This window comes from Bos grunniens, chromosome 21 (genome assembly GCF_055505025.1).
Source record: "Bos grunniens cultivar Pamir isolate PY7600 chromosome 21, Bosgru_T2T1.0, whole genome shotgun sequence".
NCBI classification, from domain to species: Eukaryota; Metazoa; Chordata; class Mammalia; order Artiodactyla; family Bovidae; genus Bos; species Bos grunniens.
In genome coordinates, this window is record NC_141185.1 from 49,976,166 (window position 1) to 49,993,850 (window position 17,685).

At 50.6% G+C, this 17,685-nt stretch overlaps 1 protein-coding gene across 4 annotated transcripts in view; it reads right to left on the reverse strand.

The window, feature by feature from the left end:
* Positions 1 to 1,573: 1,573 nt before the first annotated feature.
* ACAN (aggrecan) overlaps positions 1,574 to 17,685 on the reverse strand; it is a 68,704-nt gene continuing 52,592 nt past the window's right edge. For 2 of the 4 annotated variants that reach the window (XM_086364626.1, XM_086364625.1), the window contains 6 exons: positions 8,531 to 8,644; positions 5,218 to 5,376; positions 4,731 to 4,813; positions 3,501 to 3,645; positions 2,516 to 2,698; positions 1,574 to 2,009 (listed from right to left, as the gene is read on the reverse strand). In XM_086364626.1, coding sequence (XP_086220752.1) covers positions 1,933 to 2,009; positions 2,516 to 2,698; positions 3,501 to 3,645; positions 4,731 to 4,813; positions 5,218 to 5,376; positions 8,531 to 8,644 — 761 coding nt within the window. In that variant the 3' untranslated portion in view covers positions 1,574 to 1,932. The remainder of the gene's footprint in view (positions 2,010 to 2,515; positions 2,699 to 3,500; positions 3,646 to 4,730; positions 4,814 to 5,217; positions 5,377 to 8,530; positions 8,645 to 17,685) is intronic. The other 2 variants (XM_086364628.1, XM_086364627.1) reach the window with 1 other exon arrangement.

Here is a 17,685-nt window from a genome sequence, read left to right on the forward strand (position 1 = left end):
GGCACAATTTTTGAGTTCCTACTCTGTGACCATCGCTGCATCTTCTACTTTTGTCCACGGATCCTTTCCAGAGCTGTAGGTAACCTGGGCACACAAAAATACTCACCAGCAAACACTCAACCACACAAGTACACACCCGAAGAGACATCAGCAGACTCACACTGGCACATGCTAACCAGCACCAGTGTTAGTCCCTCAGTTGTGTCCTACTCTTTGTGACCCCATGGTCCATAGGCCGCCAGGCTCCTCTGTCAATGGAATTCTCCAGGCAAGAATACTGGAGTGGGTTGCCATTCCCTTCTCCAGGGGATCTTCCCAACCCAGGCATCGAACCCCGGTCTCCTGCATTGCAGGGGGACTCTTTACCGTCTACAACCAACATCAGACACTTTGAGCAAGTGTGATGAGGGAGTGGCACTAACCTGACCTTCCAGGGAGGAGGCTAGCAGATGGTAACTATCTGGCACACACAGCCCAGCTCCACTCAAGGTCTGTTGGGGGAAATCCATAAACAATTGAAAGCGTTTTCATTGATAACCTACAGCCTACTTATGGGCAGGATGCCCAGACCTTTGTGCTAGTGGCTAGCTAACCCATTTGACCCCAAAAATGTATAAACAAGATTCAGCATTCCCAGACTGTCTGCAGTTTTTTTTCTTCCCTCTTATAAATCGTGATTTTGCCTCTGTTCTTGGACTCACTCTATAAATCGACTCCTCTTGTGTGAGCAAACAGTGTAAATCAAAGGAACAAACTATGGAAAGTGGCCAGAAGTCTGACTTGAGTTACTCTCTGACAGGGTGCCAACTCACAGATCCATACACAGCACCTCTTGGCTGTCACACACACACACACACACACACACACGTACACATGCACACACACACATATGTGTGCACACACACACACAGAACTCATATAATAGAGCACCAAACCTGTGTGGTGTCCCAGGCCTTCCAATCAAACAGGATTCGCAAATTTAGAGTCATTTGATCAAAGTGTGTCCCTGCAGTCCCCATTCCTAAGAAACTTCTCAGTAGATCCTGGACTATGGTTGCCTTCTCTTTAAATTAAGAAAAAGAAGGGAAAAGAAAAGAAATAGATCTCTTCCAATGTCTTTATTATTATAATTATCATAATCTTTACTTTTCAAAAATATAAATAGGTGCACGGAACCCTGGTGCCTGCACGGTCCCGGGGGGTGGGGAAAGGTGGGGGAGAGGTGGGTGACACTCCCACAGGGAAGGAAGTGCCCCCCGACCCAGCCCTGCCGAGACGGACACCTGCTCGGGTGGCAGACCCAGGTGAGAGGACTCTGGAGGAGGGACCCTTGGAGGGAACCCGACCCCCCACGCTTCGAAGATCCCTTGATGGCTTGCTCTCTCAGTGGGCTGGAAGCCACCCCCTCTCCCCTGGGCTTCTCCCCGACACAGATGAACTCCATCTTATCCAATACATTCAGCTGCGGTTCCAGAGTTCTTCAGCCCTCGGGTCTCTCTGCCCCTCCTCCCTCCTCCCTAGCTCTCCCTGGAGGTGAAAGAACCAACGAACCAACGATTGCACTGCTCTTGGATAAAGTCAGGAAACAAAAAATAATCTTCTTTATTTAACTTAACCCCTTCCCTTCTCCCCCTGTCCCTGTGCTGGTCCCTGGAAAGGCACGATGGGAGACTGAAGGAACGTCTCTAAACTCCAGTCCATGGGTTACCATACGTTTGCTTTGCTTTGGCGTTTGGGGGGAAAATTAGATGCAGATTTGGCGATTTGGGGGGGTGGGCGGGTGCATACACAATGTGGGGTTTATTTTTTTTCCTTCTTTAATGGAATTCCTTATATGACAGAAAGCGACAAGGAGAGGACACCATCCGGATGGGGTGTCAGCCTGGCTAGGCTTCTGGGCTCAGCGTCCTGGGCACGTCCGGGAAGCTCCTCTCAGTGGGCCGTGCTGGGGTGGCTCCTCCTCAGGGGCCGTGAGCTCCGCTTCTGTAGTCTGCGCTTGTAGGTAGCGGCTGGGGTGCAAGGGAAATGGAAAAATCTGGGTGAACTCTGGGAAGAAAGCGGGCCAGCCCAGCCTCCCTCAGTCCTTCTCTGCTGATCCCCTCCCTGTAGAAATCATGGGCTGATGAAGACAGCCTGAGGTTTTACCTGCTTCTTGGTTTTGATTTTTCTTGGAACCACCTTGGGCTAAGGGGCTTCAGGCTAGAATACTGGAGTAGGAAATGGCAACCCACTCCAGTATTCTTGCCTGGAAAATCCTATGGACAGAGGAGCCTGGCGGGCTACAGTCCATGGGGTCGCAAAGAATCGGACACGACGGGGGGACTGGTAACAGGGGGCTTTGGGTGGGCGTTGAAAAGGACAGTAGGGCACTCGCCTTCTCCGTCCCCCTCTCAGTGAAAGTGAACCTCCCGGGGGGCAGGGGACATCTGTGACAGAGCCCTCGATTGTGTTGGCAGTCGGGGATAGGGAGGAGGATGTGTTGGCTGGATCTAACACTGTGCGGGGTGATGCTCACGGTCTGTGCAGGTGATCCGAGGCTCCTCCCAGTGCCCGCTGGGCTGGCACCGGATGGTGGGCACATGGCGCTGGATGAAGCCCTCGGTGCACTGGTACCGCACCAGGGCATTGATCTCGTATCGGTCCTTCTTCTGTCCGAAGATTCTGGCATGCTCCACCACGGGGGGCTCTCCGCAGGCCACTGAGGGGCAAATACCCTTCAGAAAGGGCTCTCGGAGGGTCTCCCCTGATGCCCTGTGATGAGCTGGTGTGGTCCCCCTGGCTGTGGGGAGCCAGCTTAGAGTCCAAGGAAGGGGCAGGGAGCCTGGACACCTGGCCATGAGCCCTGCCTGCCTGCTTTCACTCTGCACTGAGAATCTGGAAGCCACTGGTTCTGACATCTGGGCTCCTCAATGATTTACAGCAGCAGGAAGGGAATAAAAGGATGAGGAGTTGGGAAAGAGGGTGAGAGCCAGGTAGACTGGTTGTGACCTTGCCATGATAACGGACTATGAAAACAGGTGCAGGGGAAGGAGGAACCAAAGGAGGCTGGGGGCGGGGGGAGGGGCATGAGGCCAGGAGCAGGAACACTGGCGAGTGTCCCAGCCACACCTCCAAGTCTGCAGACTCAAAGCCAAGGATCAAGGCCTGACAACTCTCCAACTCGTGCGACTGATGGACTTGGGATCCTAGAGAGGGAGGCTCCCAATTCATGTGCAACTGTGGGTGACTTTCTGTGCTGATACCCAGGGCACTGTGTGTGCAGGGGGCTCTGTCCTCTAGCCTTCACCCTCTCCCGGTCCCTAGTGGGCTAAGCCTTTCCCTTGGCTCTGGGATGCTGGCATGGGGCGAGGCCCCTGCCCCTCAGGTCAGCTCCAATCTGCTAGTTGGGCAGGTGAGTGATGCCAGCAGCCAGGAGTCCAGGTGACGTGGCTCAGGTTACACAGCAGGAATCTGGGGTCTTGAGTCTGTCCTTGTGGGACCCCTCCCATGCTGCCACTTACCTGTGCCCTTTTTACAGGTGAAGGGTAGCTGGTAATTACATGGGACATCGTTCCACTCGCCCTTCTCATGCCAGATCATCACCACACAGTCCTCCCCAGTGGCAAAGAAGTTGTCAGGCTGGTTGGGGCGCCAGTTCTCAAATTGCTGTGGGTGGGATTGGGGAAGGGGTGAGCAGAGGGCAGGAGTGGGACAGCCTGCCTAACCCCTGCTTTCACTCCCTGTCCAGCCCCTTCCTGGCCATGGCACAAAGACTGTTGGGTGTCTGGTGGTGCCATGGGACTCACGGGCCCTCCCAAGAACTTGGTCACACCACTGGGCTGCGGTCATTGTCAGGAACTCAGAAGACCCCGGGTTCACAGTCCCTGTTCATGAGTTGATGCCTATCTCCTTTTCCATATGGGCCAGCGGGGCTGGTCACCAGGCTGCCAGGCTTGGGCAGGACTGGGTGGTAGAGCTACTGTTCCCATGTCCAGACTCTGCCTTTCCAGGCTTCTCCCTGTAGCCTGACTGCAGACAAACGAGGCCCCTTTGCTCTGATGTAGCTGCTCCTCTTCCCCATGACCACAACACAGCCACGATGCTGTTGACATTTGCCTCTTCTAGGAAGTCTTCCCTGAGGTCCTTTGCTGATCTTCATTATTTACTACGTACACTCTTCAACTGGCATCTATGTTGCTGTCTGTCTACCTCCTTGTGTGGACTCCAGTGCTCTGTAGCCAAGGAACCTCTCTAAACCTTTCTCTTGGGGGCTTCTCAGGTGGCTCAGTGGGTAAAGAGTCTGCCTGCCAGGGCAGGAGACATGGGTTCGATTCCTGGGTTGGGAAGACCTCCTGGAGGAGGGCATGGCAATCCATTCGAGCATTCTTGCTTAGAGAATCCCATGGACAGAGGAGTCTGGCAGGCTACAGTCCATAGGGCCACAGGGAGTCAGACACAATTGAAGCAACTGAGCATGCATGCATGCATACATACCCTCTTGGTGATTTGCCCTCATTCATTCATTGCCCTCCTCATCCCCACCCTTCCCTTCATGTTATTATTCAGGTGTCCAGCCTTGGGCTAGTCTCTAAAAGTGAGACGAACAAGACACAATCCCGACCTCAGGGCTCCTGGTCTAGCACCTGCTCAGTGAACATCTGCACATGATTTGAACATGTCTGTCTCTGGGGGAGTCTTCCTTCATCCTCTCTGGGCCATCAACTATCCTGGGTGCCCCCAGCAGAACTCACCAAGGAGTGTCCATCTGACCAGCGGAAGTCCCCTTCGATGGTCTTGTCGTTCAGGCCGATCCACTGGTAGTCCTGGGCATTGTCTAGAGAAAGGGCATGGGTATTGGGCACCTGAAGGTATGTGGGAGAAACCTGAGTTCATCGAGACAGAGGGGACAGAGGGGTGGCAGGAGCTGGGTGGGTGCTTAGGAGCGTGCCACCTGCCTCCGGGGTCCTGACAAGGGTCTCCATACGTGCACGTTTGCAGTGCACTTGGGCCCAGCTCCCTGAGCAACGTAGACTGATGACAGGGTTAGTCTGAGGCTGACTCTGACAGACTGTGGGCTGTCCTGGTACAGTCAGAACCACTGGCCCCTCAGCCTGTGGAAATGCCCCCTTTCCCTCCCTCTCCGCCCTGACTGGGCCCAAGTCCACTGACTGCTGGCCAGGGAGGCCCTTGGCTTGCGTGACCATTCCCCTCGGGCCCCTAAGGCCCCACTGCACTCACTGTTGACAAACTCCTGCTCCTCGGGGGTGACGATGCTGCTCAGGTGTGACTGCTGCTTCCGGCACTGGCTCTCAGCGTCCACCCAGGTTGCCCGGTCGGGGAAGTGGCGGTAACAGTGGCCCTGGAACTTGGTCCAGCCCTCCTCGCACAGCTTCTGGTCTGCAATACAGGGCAGGGGCTTGAGGAGAGAGCCAGGGGGCCGACTAAGGGTGGTGGATTCCTGTGTTCATCCTGCCTTCTGCGTCACACCCTGAAAGGCAGGGAGAGGCCCCACTGGATTGAGCCTCAAGTGGGAAGCCGGGAGGCCTGGTCCTGCCCCTCATCCCCCAGAGGCCTCTGGGAAATGCCAGGGACCCTCTCTTTTTCTCTTATCGCCTCCCACCCCCGAAGTTTTTCTCCTGTTGATGCCTGCTCACCAGGACTGGCAGAGCTCAGTAGGCCAGGTAAAAAGAGTTGGGAAGGTAGGAGGTGTTGAGGCTTAAGGACAACTTAAGGAGACTCTGAGGGGCTTCAGGGAGAGAGGGGGCTGCAGGGGAGTGTGTGCAGGTGGCAGGAGCAGGCAGTGCTGGGGGCATGGAATGGAAGCTTGGGTGGGGACAGAGGAGGAGAACCAAGTCCGCTTTGGTCCAAAGAAGACACAGACCTCTAAGCCTTTTGATCAGAGTTGGCTCTAGGAGAGCACGCAATACTGGCTTGGAGTCCATGACCCAGGGACCCTGGTTTTCCATGTTATTTCTTGGTGGCGGATGAGAAGAGGGACTTCTCTCCCCCTAAATCTATATTGATAAGGGGTTCTGAGTTCAGGAGAAAGCACTGAGGTGGAGTTCTTGGAACAGTCTAGAGGGACAGAGGCAGGGATGTGCTAGAGCTGGTGTGTGTCTTCCCAACTTGGCCTTTATTTTTATTTATTTATTGCCGCTCCATGAGGCATGCGGGATCTTAGTTCCCTGACCAGGGATAGAACCCATGCCCCCTGCAGTAGAAGCAGGGACTCTTAACCACTGGACCATTATGGAAGCACCCCCCCCCCCAACTCGGCCTTTAGTGGTATGACATTGGTAGCTTCCCTGGCCCTTGTGGGAGTGTTGAATCTTAGAAACTGGCAGGTGCTACACATCCTCTTTGAGAGCCAGTTGTTAAACATCTACCAGCACAGCACTGGACAGAGGGAATTCCAAGATCCTCTCTTCTTTCTTCCCCTGGTGTCTCACAGGTGAAGGACTGTCCCTAGGGCCCTGAAGCTGAGTGTGGGGCCATGAACCCCTCAGGCTGTGTGGCAGCCTTCTGGTCGGGCAGTTCTAGGAAGAAAAGATCACTACTGCTTGGCAGGGTTGGAAGACAGACACAGAGAGAAGAGTTTGTGGCCGGCAGTCTTTGAAGAAGGAGGCAGAGCAGCAGGAAGTGCTTAGGAGGAGGTTGCTGGTCCCCCTGCCGCCAACACCTTCTCCAAAGGGTTTGGAAAGAAAGGTGGAGAGGCTTCAGAGATAACTGAGCACCTGAGGAAGCCACAGACATCATCCCAGGGCTGACTTGGGGGGTCAATTCTTGGACCCCCTCGGGGCCTGAGGGCTGAGCTGGGCTGGCAAAGCTGGAGGGAATAGCTGAGCCAAGAGGAGCCAGGGTCCTGCAAAATGGAGGCTCTCAGGAAATAAGCAACAGACCTCCAGGAAGGTTACAAGAAGGCTCAGGGTTACAGCCAAGGTTGGAAGCACCCGCTGGGGGTGGTGAGTGCTCAGGATTGGATGGGAGAAGAGAGGCAGCCCTGCTCAGCTGGGTGTCCAGGCCCAGGGCCCAGTTCTGGGGCTCCGGCAGCACCCTCTCTTTGCTGCATCAGAAGGCAGAGCCCTGTGCAGGCACCTCCTCACCCAGCCTGGCACCCAAGAGCTGTGGTCTGCATGGACATTCCAGACTCTTCTCCCAGTGGCAAATATTCTGGCACCCCGGGGAGAAAATCCTTGTAACTCTCCACTCACACCCCAGAAAAGACCCGTTGCACCAATTTTTTGGAGCCTTGGGGTGAAGGTGGAGGATGGGAAGCTGCAGAGAAGGAGGGTCCAGGCCAAGCCTTTTCATTCAGAATTTCCTCCACCAGCCTGAAACATTCCAAAACTATCTTACCACGCTGATTAGGAGTTTCAGCTGCTGTTCGGAAGCTTCTGGGATGACCAACTTGAGGTTTCATTGTAAATAGCTTTGAGCCCCTAAACACTACCAGTTCTGCATGGATCGTTGCTACTAGCAACGGCAAGCCTTTCTGAGTTGGGGTGGCCCTGAGACCCAGGAGGATGGGGAGACTAGGAAACATCAAAGGTGAGAGAGCTTCAGGCACAGTCTGGCCTCAGGAAGCTCCTGGCCCACAGCTCCCCTTGGCAGGTCCTGGCCCAGATGTAGAAGCAGAGGGGTTGGCAAGAGGAAGCTCATCCAGTGTAGGGGGCACGGGTTTGATCCCTGGTCAGGAACTAAGATTCCACATGCCACGTGGTGTGGCAAAAAAAAAAAAAAAAAAAAATTGTTTAAGAAGGAACAGGACACTCAGCTCTTGTCCCATGTAACGAGGTTCTGTTCTCTCTGGCCAGCCTTTTGCCTTGCACAAGGAAGCGAGAAAGGAAGCACAGACCGGAGTGGTGTTGACATGGCAGCTGTCATGGTGGCAATGATGACAAGGTGACACGAAACAGTCCCTGTGCATGTGTGACCTGAGCATGCTGGTGACATGGGAGCTCTCAGACAGATCAACCATAGCTCTTGCCAGAGAAGAAGAAGTCAGCTTGGCCAGTGTGGTGCAGTGGCTCCCCTGGCCATGGAGGGGCCACTAAAGTCCCATGGGCAAGACGGCAGGCAGACACAAGCCCATGGGCATGCTGGGAGGATCCATGGCCATCATCCAGAGCAAGGACCAATGACTCCCACCCATAGCTTCCTTCAAGACAAATGCATGGAATCGGCTCTGTCTTCTTAGTCTGATGCAGGCACCAACTTTGCTGGTGGCATCTGGCAGCCCTGGAGAAGGTTAGTATTTGAAAGTTTCCTCTATAGCTCCACCTTCCAAAACACAAACTGGCCTGGCCTGCCTGGCTCTTCTGTGGTCAGGTCAGCCAGTGCACCAGAGGAGGGTTTCCATGGGGAACAGCAAGAGAAGGAGTGAAAGTGAGGGAAGCTGACTTCTCAGTTGTGGCCCTGGAAGTGGCTGCCTGGATGGATCTTGGGTGGGGGGTCCAGCCAGGGCCTAGAACCTGTGGTTAGCAGGGAAGGGTGAGGGAGGAAGACTGGGTGCAGCAGTTAGCAACATTAGCTGAAGCCGAGACAGCCGTACCAATCTCACACACGTCCCCTTGGTAGCTGGGAAGGCATAAGCATGTGAAAGAGTCGATGGCATCCACGCAGGTGGCTCCATTCAGACAAGGGCTTGAGAGGCACTCGTCAATGTCTGCAAGAAACCAAGGGCCACCATTAGGACTCCTGCCGGCAACTCCAGCTTCTCAATTGCATTGCAGCTTCTTTATGGGTGGCCAGCCCTGCGGTTCTCCACAGCCCTGGATTTCCTAAGAACTGTTGCTGCTGCTGCTGCTGCCGCCATCTTGGAGCACTGAGCCAAAGATCCAACAAGGGTTTTCTTGCATGTGTGTGATTCTTGATTGGCAAGCTTGGGGCATTGGAGCCAGGTTTCCCAGTGGGTGAAGAGATCTGGGGCTTGTGAAGGCAAAGTCCTATTGTGAGAGTGAGCTTGGAGTTCCTCCAGGTGTTTTCTCTTGTGAATATTTCAAGCGGCCCTGGGGTCTGAATTGGCTCTTAACATGGCAGTGAGCAAGGATGCTGGAATTCAAATACTGGAAGCTTAGTTAGAGCTCTTTCTTTTCCTAACTTCTTCTGTCAGTCTGAACCAAGGAAAGAGGACAAGGCCATGCAGTACTAGAACAAACAAGCTAGAAGTGGTCTGCAGAGCACAGGTTCATGAGAAAATGGCAGCGTGGAATATTCACATGAGATTTTTTTTTTTTTGGATGCAGAACCTTCTTTGTCTTCAGTAAATAAAAGTCTAGAGTATCTTATAAAGATGAAGCCAACTTTGTTATCTTGGCGGGAAGGAACAGAAACCCAGTCTAATATCTCCCCATGTAATCTTCTCTTCCAGCCAAAGGCCTCAAAACAGGGACATCTCCAGTGAATCATGATTTCTAGAAGGGCTGCATCCTGGCCAGTGGGAGACCCAGTGTTGGAAGCTGGCAAGGCACTTAGTAAGCCACCAGCACCAGCCTGGGATACTGGCAGGTATCCATCAGCCTTGTTCCCCAGAAGACTCTTCTCTCCTTCTGTTCATCTGGTCCAAGATGTCCATCTTTGTGGGACTTATACTGGTAAGTCATTGGCCTTTGCCTCAAATTTTCATCCATTAGCCAAGATGAGAACTGGAACTCCTTATCTAGTCTTTCTGTATCTTTCAGAGAAGCCAGAGACCTAGAAGATCCTTCTACGCTTTTTGTATTCATTCTTCAAAGGCACCTGCTGGGTTCCTTCCTCTGAGAACATGACAAAAGGTATTGGAAGCTCCTCTTCCCAGGGGATTCATACAATTCTGGAATGAATAGATTCTACTGTCTTATAAGTCAGCATGATGTGTAAAGCTATGTTCATACAAACTTCAGGACCTGATGTGTTGATGGGTGGTCTCCACGTAGGCATCTTCCTAAATACGTTCCAGGACTTAGTTCTTACTTCTTAAGGACAGACTAGACCGTTAAAGTCAATCCTCTTAGAAGAAGATAAAAGCACTTTTCACTAGTGCGTCGCTGATGTCATCTAGACCCGAGCTGGGTTTGTGCCATGAGAGGGCCTGAGAATCTCAAGTCCTCAGGGAGGTCTCTCTTCTCACAAAGTTCTTGACTTCATTTCAGGGAGTTGTACACCATGGGCTAGAAACCAACAGTTCCAAGTTTGAAACTGTTCCAAGCAAAACCAAAATGCATGGAGTAATGGGCTGAAATCCCAGCATGCACTTGGATTCCCAGCATGCACCAGGATTCTCAGCAGCAGCAGTAGCAGCAATAGGTCAGGCCGGTGGGCTGGGCAGAAGCTGGGGGAGGCTCTTTTGCTTCTACTGTTGTCTTTTGGTCCCTTAGCGTCATTATGGGAGACGGGAAGCACTGGGCAAGGGGGTATTAAGCAAATGTAGGCGCTAAAGCAGTTGTACAGAGCAGGGACGGGAGTGGGCCTTGGGAAGAAGAGCTAGACATCAACCCTGGGGCCTCTGCCCAACCCATGGGGGAGAGGGTAGGAGGGCAGAGGCCCAAGGGAGGTCAGGCCCAGTGGCCTCCAGTGGTCCCAGAGGCTTATTTTACATCACTTGCCCTCCCCACGTGGCCTGCGCCCTGGGACAGTGCATTTTCCTTTGTTGTGCTTGGCCAGGGCACAGAATCTGAGAAGGCTGCAGGGACTGAAACTCAAGGAACTAGTTTCCTGGGCTCAGAAGCTGTTTCATACAGCGCCCAAGATTCACAGATGAGGAGGGAAGGAAGGGCCATAATCCTGAAGACCTGAGAGCCTGTGAGCAGCACTGGGGCAACTTAGGCCGTCAGCAGTACGGAGAGGGTGGGACATCCTGGGTGGGGCCTTCTCTTTGGTCACTCAGGCCTGTGGTGCCTCTTCTTTTCCTCTGATTAGAAGAGCCATTCTGGCCCTGATTTGCCCCACCTCTTTCAGTGAAGGCAGTTAGAACATTGTTTATCTTCTGGAACCATGAGAATAGCTGGGCTGGGCCCTGCTGTACTTTGGGGACCCCAGACAAGGTGACAACAAATGGAGAATGGGAAGGGCTTTGGGCAGACTGTGTGAAGGAAGAGAGGAAAGAGAGGGAGCCATTATCTTCCAAGAATCTTCTCTGAGCCAGACACCATATCTCACAACCACTTATCCTCCAAGTGTCCCTATAGCATGGATGTCATTGTGTCATATTATAGATAAGAAAACAAATGAAGTGACCTGCCCACATGGTAAGAAGGGGAGACAGACTGGAGGAGATTAGGCCATGAGGATGAAAGTCAGGTCTCTGTTATATGTGGAGAGAGAGACTGGAGTCCTGGATCTCAGCATCTCATTACCATTTGTGCCTCCCCAGCCAAGGGCTCACAGGTCATCACTGAGTAGGGCCTCTGAGTCCGCTTTCCACTACTCTAACCAAAAGAGATTTTTTTGTTCCCGAACAAGGCTTTCTAGTGATGTCGCTAGCTAAGAACCCCTGGTAAAGGTGATGGGAATAAAGATACTTGTAAATAATCACCTTGGCCTCTGAATTGGAGAACTCAGGCCTCTACCCTGAATAGATCTTGTCCAGCTGTTGCCTGGGTCAGAACTCAAGACATCCACGTTAGAGTTTATTTTGTTTACAGAAAAAGTGGAGTGAAGTGACAGCAGGTGCTTTAACTCAAGTGATATCCAACCAAAGGGGCTGCCACTCATAAATACCATGGTATGAGTGCTACCCCTCAAGTTGTTCAGTGCACAACCTGTGCGGCTATATGTGATGACCCTGGACATGACTACTGAACAAGGATTGGGGGGCGGAAATCCCCTCAAGAAGCACAGAGGCAATTTCTTAGCTCAACAGATGCTCCACACCCTGCAAAGACCTAGGATCAATCAGGATGAACAGAATTGAACATAAATACTTGCTCTCTGGTGTATCACAACTGATAGTAGGACTATGTGTGTGTGCTCAGTCGTGTCTGACTCTTTGCCATCCCATGGATTATAGTCTGCTAGGCTCCCCTGTCCAGGGAATGCTCCAGGAAAGAACACTGGAGCAGGGTGCCATTTCCCTCTCCAGGAGAAGGACTATAACAGCATATTTATCAGTTCCAATTAGCTTTAAAAACAAACATGATTAAAGTTATAGTTATTTATACTGTCAAGTCTTTTACATTTTAAAGGTTGATCTTGGATGCAACTTTAATATCCTACTTCTTAAATTCAATTAGTTGCCTGTTAAAATCTGCCTGTGGACTTCTTGGTTATGTCAAGATGTAATTTGTATCTTGACTTATAACCCTGTATTTTTACTTGCTTTGAAAGCATTTCCCCCAATCCCCAGGGATAAGGTTTCACTGGAATTCAAACATCACCCCACTGGGGGAAGAGACAGTGTCGGATTATAGATCAGAATCTCAAATCCACAAAGTGAAAAATGTCAATAAAACAGAAAAGAGTCTGATTAAAATTTAAGTTCATGCCCTTCTAACCATGGAGTTTAGAGAAATCCAGGCAATGCCAGTGATTGCTGGGAAATTGAATGTGAGATCTGATTTCTTAAACTTAGCTGCCCATTAGAATCATTGTGATAGTGAATTTTTAGATTAAAAAAAAAATTACCAACACCACCAGAGTCCCTCTCCAGACCAAGTGAATCAGAATGGCTCAGGGTGGGGCCCACGTATGGCACTTTTTAAAAGCAGTCCAGCATTTCCCTGGTGGTACAATAGATAAGAATCCAGCTGCCAGTGCAGGGGATGTGGGTTCGATCCCAGGTCTGGGAAGATTCCACATGCCACAGGGCAACTAAGCTGGTGTGCCACAACTCCTAAACCCATGACTACTGAGGCCTGTGTGCTTAAAGCCCATGCTCTACAACAAGAGAAGCCACTGCAATGAGAAGCCCGAGTACTCCAGAGTAGCCCCCACTTGCCACAACTTGAGGAAGTCCATGCACAGCAACAAAGACCCAGTGTAACCAAAAATGAATAAATAAATAAAAATAATAAAGTTTCCCAGGTGATTCTAAGGAGCTGCCAGGATTGAAACGTCAGGATCAGAAATCTAATTCCTACAAGAAATACTGTGTTAACAATGGAAGTGAGGAGAGTGCTTCTGCTTTTTAAGTCGATAGGAATAGGATAGTCTTGCTTTTTTTTTTTGGCCACATCTCACGGCCTGTGGGACCTTAGTTCCCCCACCAAGTATCAAACCTGCACCTCCCGCACTGGAAGCGAAGAGTCTTATCCACTGGACTGCCAGGGAACTCTCCAGTTCAGTGCTTAACTGCCAAAGGACCTTTAGAAGCAGTAGTGCTCAGCTGCTAGTCGTGTCTGACTCTTCGTGGTCTCATGGACTGTAGCCCTCCCGGCTCTTCTGTCCATGGGATTTACCAGATAAGAATACTGGAGCGGGTGCCATCTCCAGTATGGCAGTAAGTAAGTAAGTGAAGTCGCTCAGTCATGTCCGACCCTTTGTGACCCCGTGGACTGTAGCCTACCAGGTTTCTCCGTCCATGGAATTCTCCAGGCAAGAATACTGGAGTGCGTTACCATTTCCTTCTCCAGGGGATCTTCCCGATCCAGGGATCAAACCGGGGTCTCCTGCATTGGAGGCAGACGCTTTAACTTCTAAGCCACCAGGGAAGATAAAAGGCTGGCTAGTATGGCAATAGTGGTTGCCATCTTCTATTCCAGGGGATCTTCCCAACCAAGGATTGAACCTTCGTCTCTTGTGTCTCCTGCGTTAGCAGGCAGATTTTTTTTTACCACTGTGCCACCTGGGAAGCCTTGCTAAAGAATCTGAGTATTCATTAAGCATTTATTTTGCTGTAAAGAGTACAGATTAATAATTTATCAAGAACCTGTTTACAGAATGCTGACTAAACAAGATGACACAGATCTATAAGGCCTTTTAACAACCTGTAGTTCCTGGTTCTAGAGCCACATGACAGGTGGGTGATCTATGGATGCTGGACACCATCTGCAGTCCTTTTGGAAGCGCCAAGTCTCGAGTTAAATTGAACAGGAGTGACTTGGGACCCCAGGGGTATCGTGGTGGGCACCGAGATGCCAGATTTTGCACGTGGATGACTCTTACTACTCACTCTTTAGAGATGACAAAGCTTTTCGTAATCAGTGGCATGAGAGACAGAAAAGGGAACCTGTAAGATGTACATGGATGATCTTAATCCTCACAGCAGTGTTTCTCAGCTCTGCCTGCACACTGGAGTCACCTGGGAGTTTAAAAAACTCCAGTGCCAAGGCCACAGGACTATTCTAATCAGAGTCTGTACGAGTGGGACCGAGGCACTAGGTCTTAAAGCACAGAACCACCATCATTGACACTGTTTACAAATGAGGTAGCGAGGGCTCGTCTGTCTCTAGTTGAACCAATGTGATACTACAGCCACTCTTAATTCTGGTTCCCCTGAAATTTAGCTTCTAGCTTTTTAAGACCAACAACTGGTTGTTATGTTCAAGAGAAGATTTCTTATTCATCTGGATGTGTTAAGCAGTGAAGACCTCAATTCTTTTTTTTTAAATCACAAATTCATTTCTTGGATATTAGCACACAAATGTTTTTGATACAAAAAGTGTTAGAAATTGTTAGTCGCTCAGTCATGTGACCCTTTGTGACCCTATGGACTCTAGGCCGCCAGGCTCCTCTGTCCAAAAAATTCTCCAAGCAAGAATACTGGAGTAGGTAGTCATTTTCTTCTCTAGGGGATTTTCTTGACCCAGGGGATAAACCTGGGTCTCCTGCATTGCAGGCATGTTCTGTACCATCTTTACCACCAGGAAATTATATCCCGGAAAAAGAACTAGTAATATGCTATTAAAATAATGCTTATCAATATAACTCAAACTAAAAGGCCAATTGATTAGGTAATTACTGAATAGATCTAATTCAATTGTTAATTGAAATAATAAAAGTGTTTCCTCAACTGGTCATTGTAATCATCTTTTAACCCAGTTGGTTAGTTAAGTCGCTCAGTGTGTCTGACTCTTTGCGACCCCATGGACTGTATGTAGCCTGCCAGGCTTCTCAGTCCATGGAACTTTCCAGGCAAGGATACTGGAGTGGGTTGCCATTTCCTTCTCCAGGGGATCTTCCTGACCCAGGGATCGAATCCAGGTCTCCCATACTGCAGGCAGATTCTTTACCGTCTGAGCCAATTGGTTGGGATATGCATTAATTACAGAGTGTTTTGCACTCTTATCCGCCGCCCTCACCACATGCACATAACAGAAGAGTTTTGAAGACCCCAGTTCTTGATTGGACTCACTCAGCGGAGTTAGGCAAACTGCTTAACCTCTAGGGGCTGCACTTTCAAATGGACATGATTACCAGGCTCAGAGCTGCCTGGGAAGAAACTGCGGGAAGGAACGCCCATTGGAAATATACATGATTAAAGAAAAGGTGTCTTTAGAGCAGATTAGCTAAGGTCCATTGTCACCTACTTCTAATTTCAGAGGTGCCAGGACGCGAGCCTTGCTGTGTGACTTCTGATACCAGTATTCCATTTTTGTTTCAAGTATCAGGTTGGAAAAGGAGTTGCTAAGAATGGACAGAGGTGTCAGAAGATACTAAAAGAGAGCAAGGGGGCTCTGATCCTGGTGGCGGCCCCCATCCCAGAAGCCCTGCTGGGCCCTGAGTCTGTTCCTCGCTGACCCAGGCTGGGCTGGCTGACAGAGCTGAGCTCCATAGCACTTCACCCAAGACAGGCGCCCTGCTGCTCTCTACTGCACACCCAGACCCAGGAGGGGGGACGTGTCTGCACACCTGGCAAGATGTCTACCAGACAGACAGAGTCACTTCTACTGCCAACTGAGGAATCTGTGTGCTGTAAAGCACACTAGGTCTTTCCACGTTTTCATCAGCGGTGGTCTCTCCCAGGACAGAGGTAGTGCTCTGCCTTCCCTGTGGAGGTGGGAGACAGAGGGGTGTGTCTACAGCTCTGGGGTCACTATGGCTCAGTGGAAGCACTGTCCCCTTGGTAGAAAGGCCAGGACCTTCCTAGGAGAACCAACCTTCTCTGGCCACAGAGGCCTATAGTGTTCTCAGTCACGGCCCGCACATGTGGGCAGAGGCTGATCCCAAAGGGGAAGAGAGTGAATAGTATACACCCTAGAGCCTGTTTGTGGTCATGTATGGATGTGAGAGTTGGACTGTGAAGAAGGCTGAGCGCTGATGAATTGATGCTTTTGAACTGTGGTGTTGGAGAAGACTCTTGAGAGTCCCTTGGACTGCAAGGAGATCCAACCAGTCCATTCTGAAGGAGAATGGACTCTGAAGGAGATCAGCCCTGGGATTTCTTTGGAAGGAATGATGCTAAAGCTGAAACTCCAGTACTTTGGCCACCTCATGTGAAGAGTTGACTCATTGGAAAAGACTCTGATGTTGGGAGGGATTGGGGGCAGGAAGAGAAGGGGACGACAGAGGATGAGATGGCTGGATAGCATCACTGACTCGATGGACATGAGTCTGAGTGAACTCTGGGAGTTGGTGATGGACAGGGAGGCCTGGCGTGCTGCGATTCATGGGGTCGCGAAGAGTCGGACACGACTGAGCGACTGATCTGATATATATATATATATATATATATATATATATACACACATTTCCTGTGTAAGTGCCAAGTATATAGCAGGTTTATATTAAGAGTGCATATATATTAAGAGCATATAACTCATTCACAGTCATTTCCCTACATGTGAGCCTTCAAGTTGCAAACTTCAAAGATGCAAACGTACATGTGGTTCCAGCAAGGAACCAGAACCCGTGCCCTCAGCATCAGGCATGAGTGACACGGCAGCTTGCCCTCCATCTCCTGTTGCTGACGACCCTTCATCTCTACCATCTCCCACCTCCTCTCCCTCCTCCAGTCAGTAACTCTTCTTGCCTGTTCACTCGATGCCAGCGCCTGTATGCCAGTGTTAGACTTCTCAAGGTACTTCTCAAGGTACTGTCCTGTATGATTAAAAATGTTTTCTTTGTTTTTGTGTTTGTTTTGTATGTATTATTTGTGTGAAAAGTATTATAAACCTATTACAGTACAGCACTCTATAGCCAATTGTATTAGTTGGGTACCTAGGCTAATTTTGTTGGACTTAAACTGGACTTATGAATGTGGTCTTTGTACAGAACTCATTTACATGGAGGGGACTTGCTGTATTATTTTGCATATATATTGGTATCTATATTAATGTACCTTTGTGTAGGATGTAAAGGCATTTTGCATGTGTCTTAGGACTGAAGCCCTTTAACGGAAGGCCTTGGGTCTCGGAGTTCTAACTCCAGACACAAGTTGGGGTAAGGACGTGGAGGCAGTGCAGAGAGCTAACCCAAGAATCTGAGCTTGGAGGGAACCGGGCATTTCTTCCCTCAAGGGTGGTGATGTTGATGAGCTGAAATGTCTTCACAGCCACAGGCCTCCAGGTGCTCCGGGAGTGACACATAGATTCTACCATCTCATTTTGGCAGCCACCTCCAGTCAGAGGATCCCCCAGGCTCCTCACTTACCTCACAAGCTCCTTGGACAAACAGAGGCCCCAGCATGATGGGTGCTCAAGGGTGGGGCTCTGCTGGGTCATAGCTGACCTGCAGCCATGAATCCTGGAGCTGGGAGTGATGAGTTCTATCTGTGTTATCTCATTTAAGGCAAGAAAGGTACTCAAACCCTACCCAGGCCTAAGCATAGAGGGGACTCTAGGGGCTTTCCCA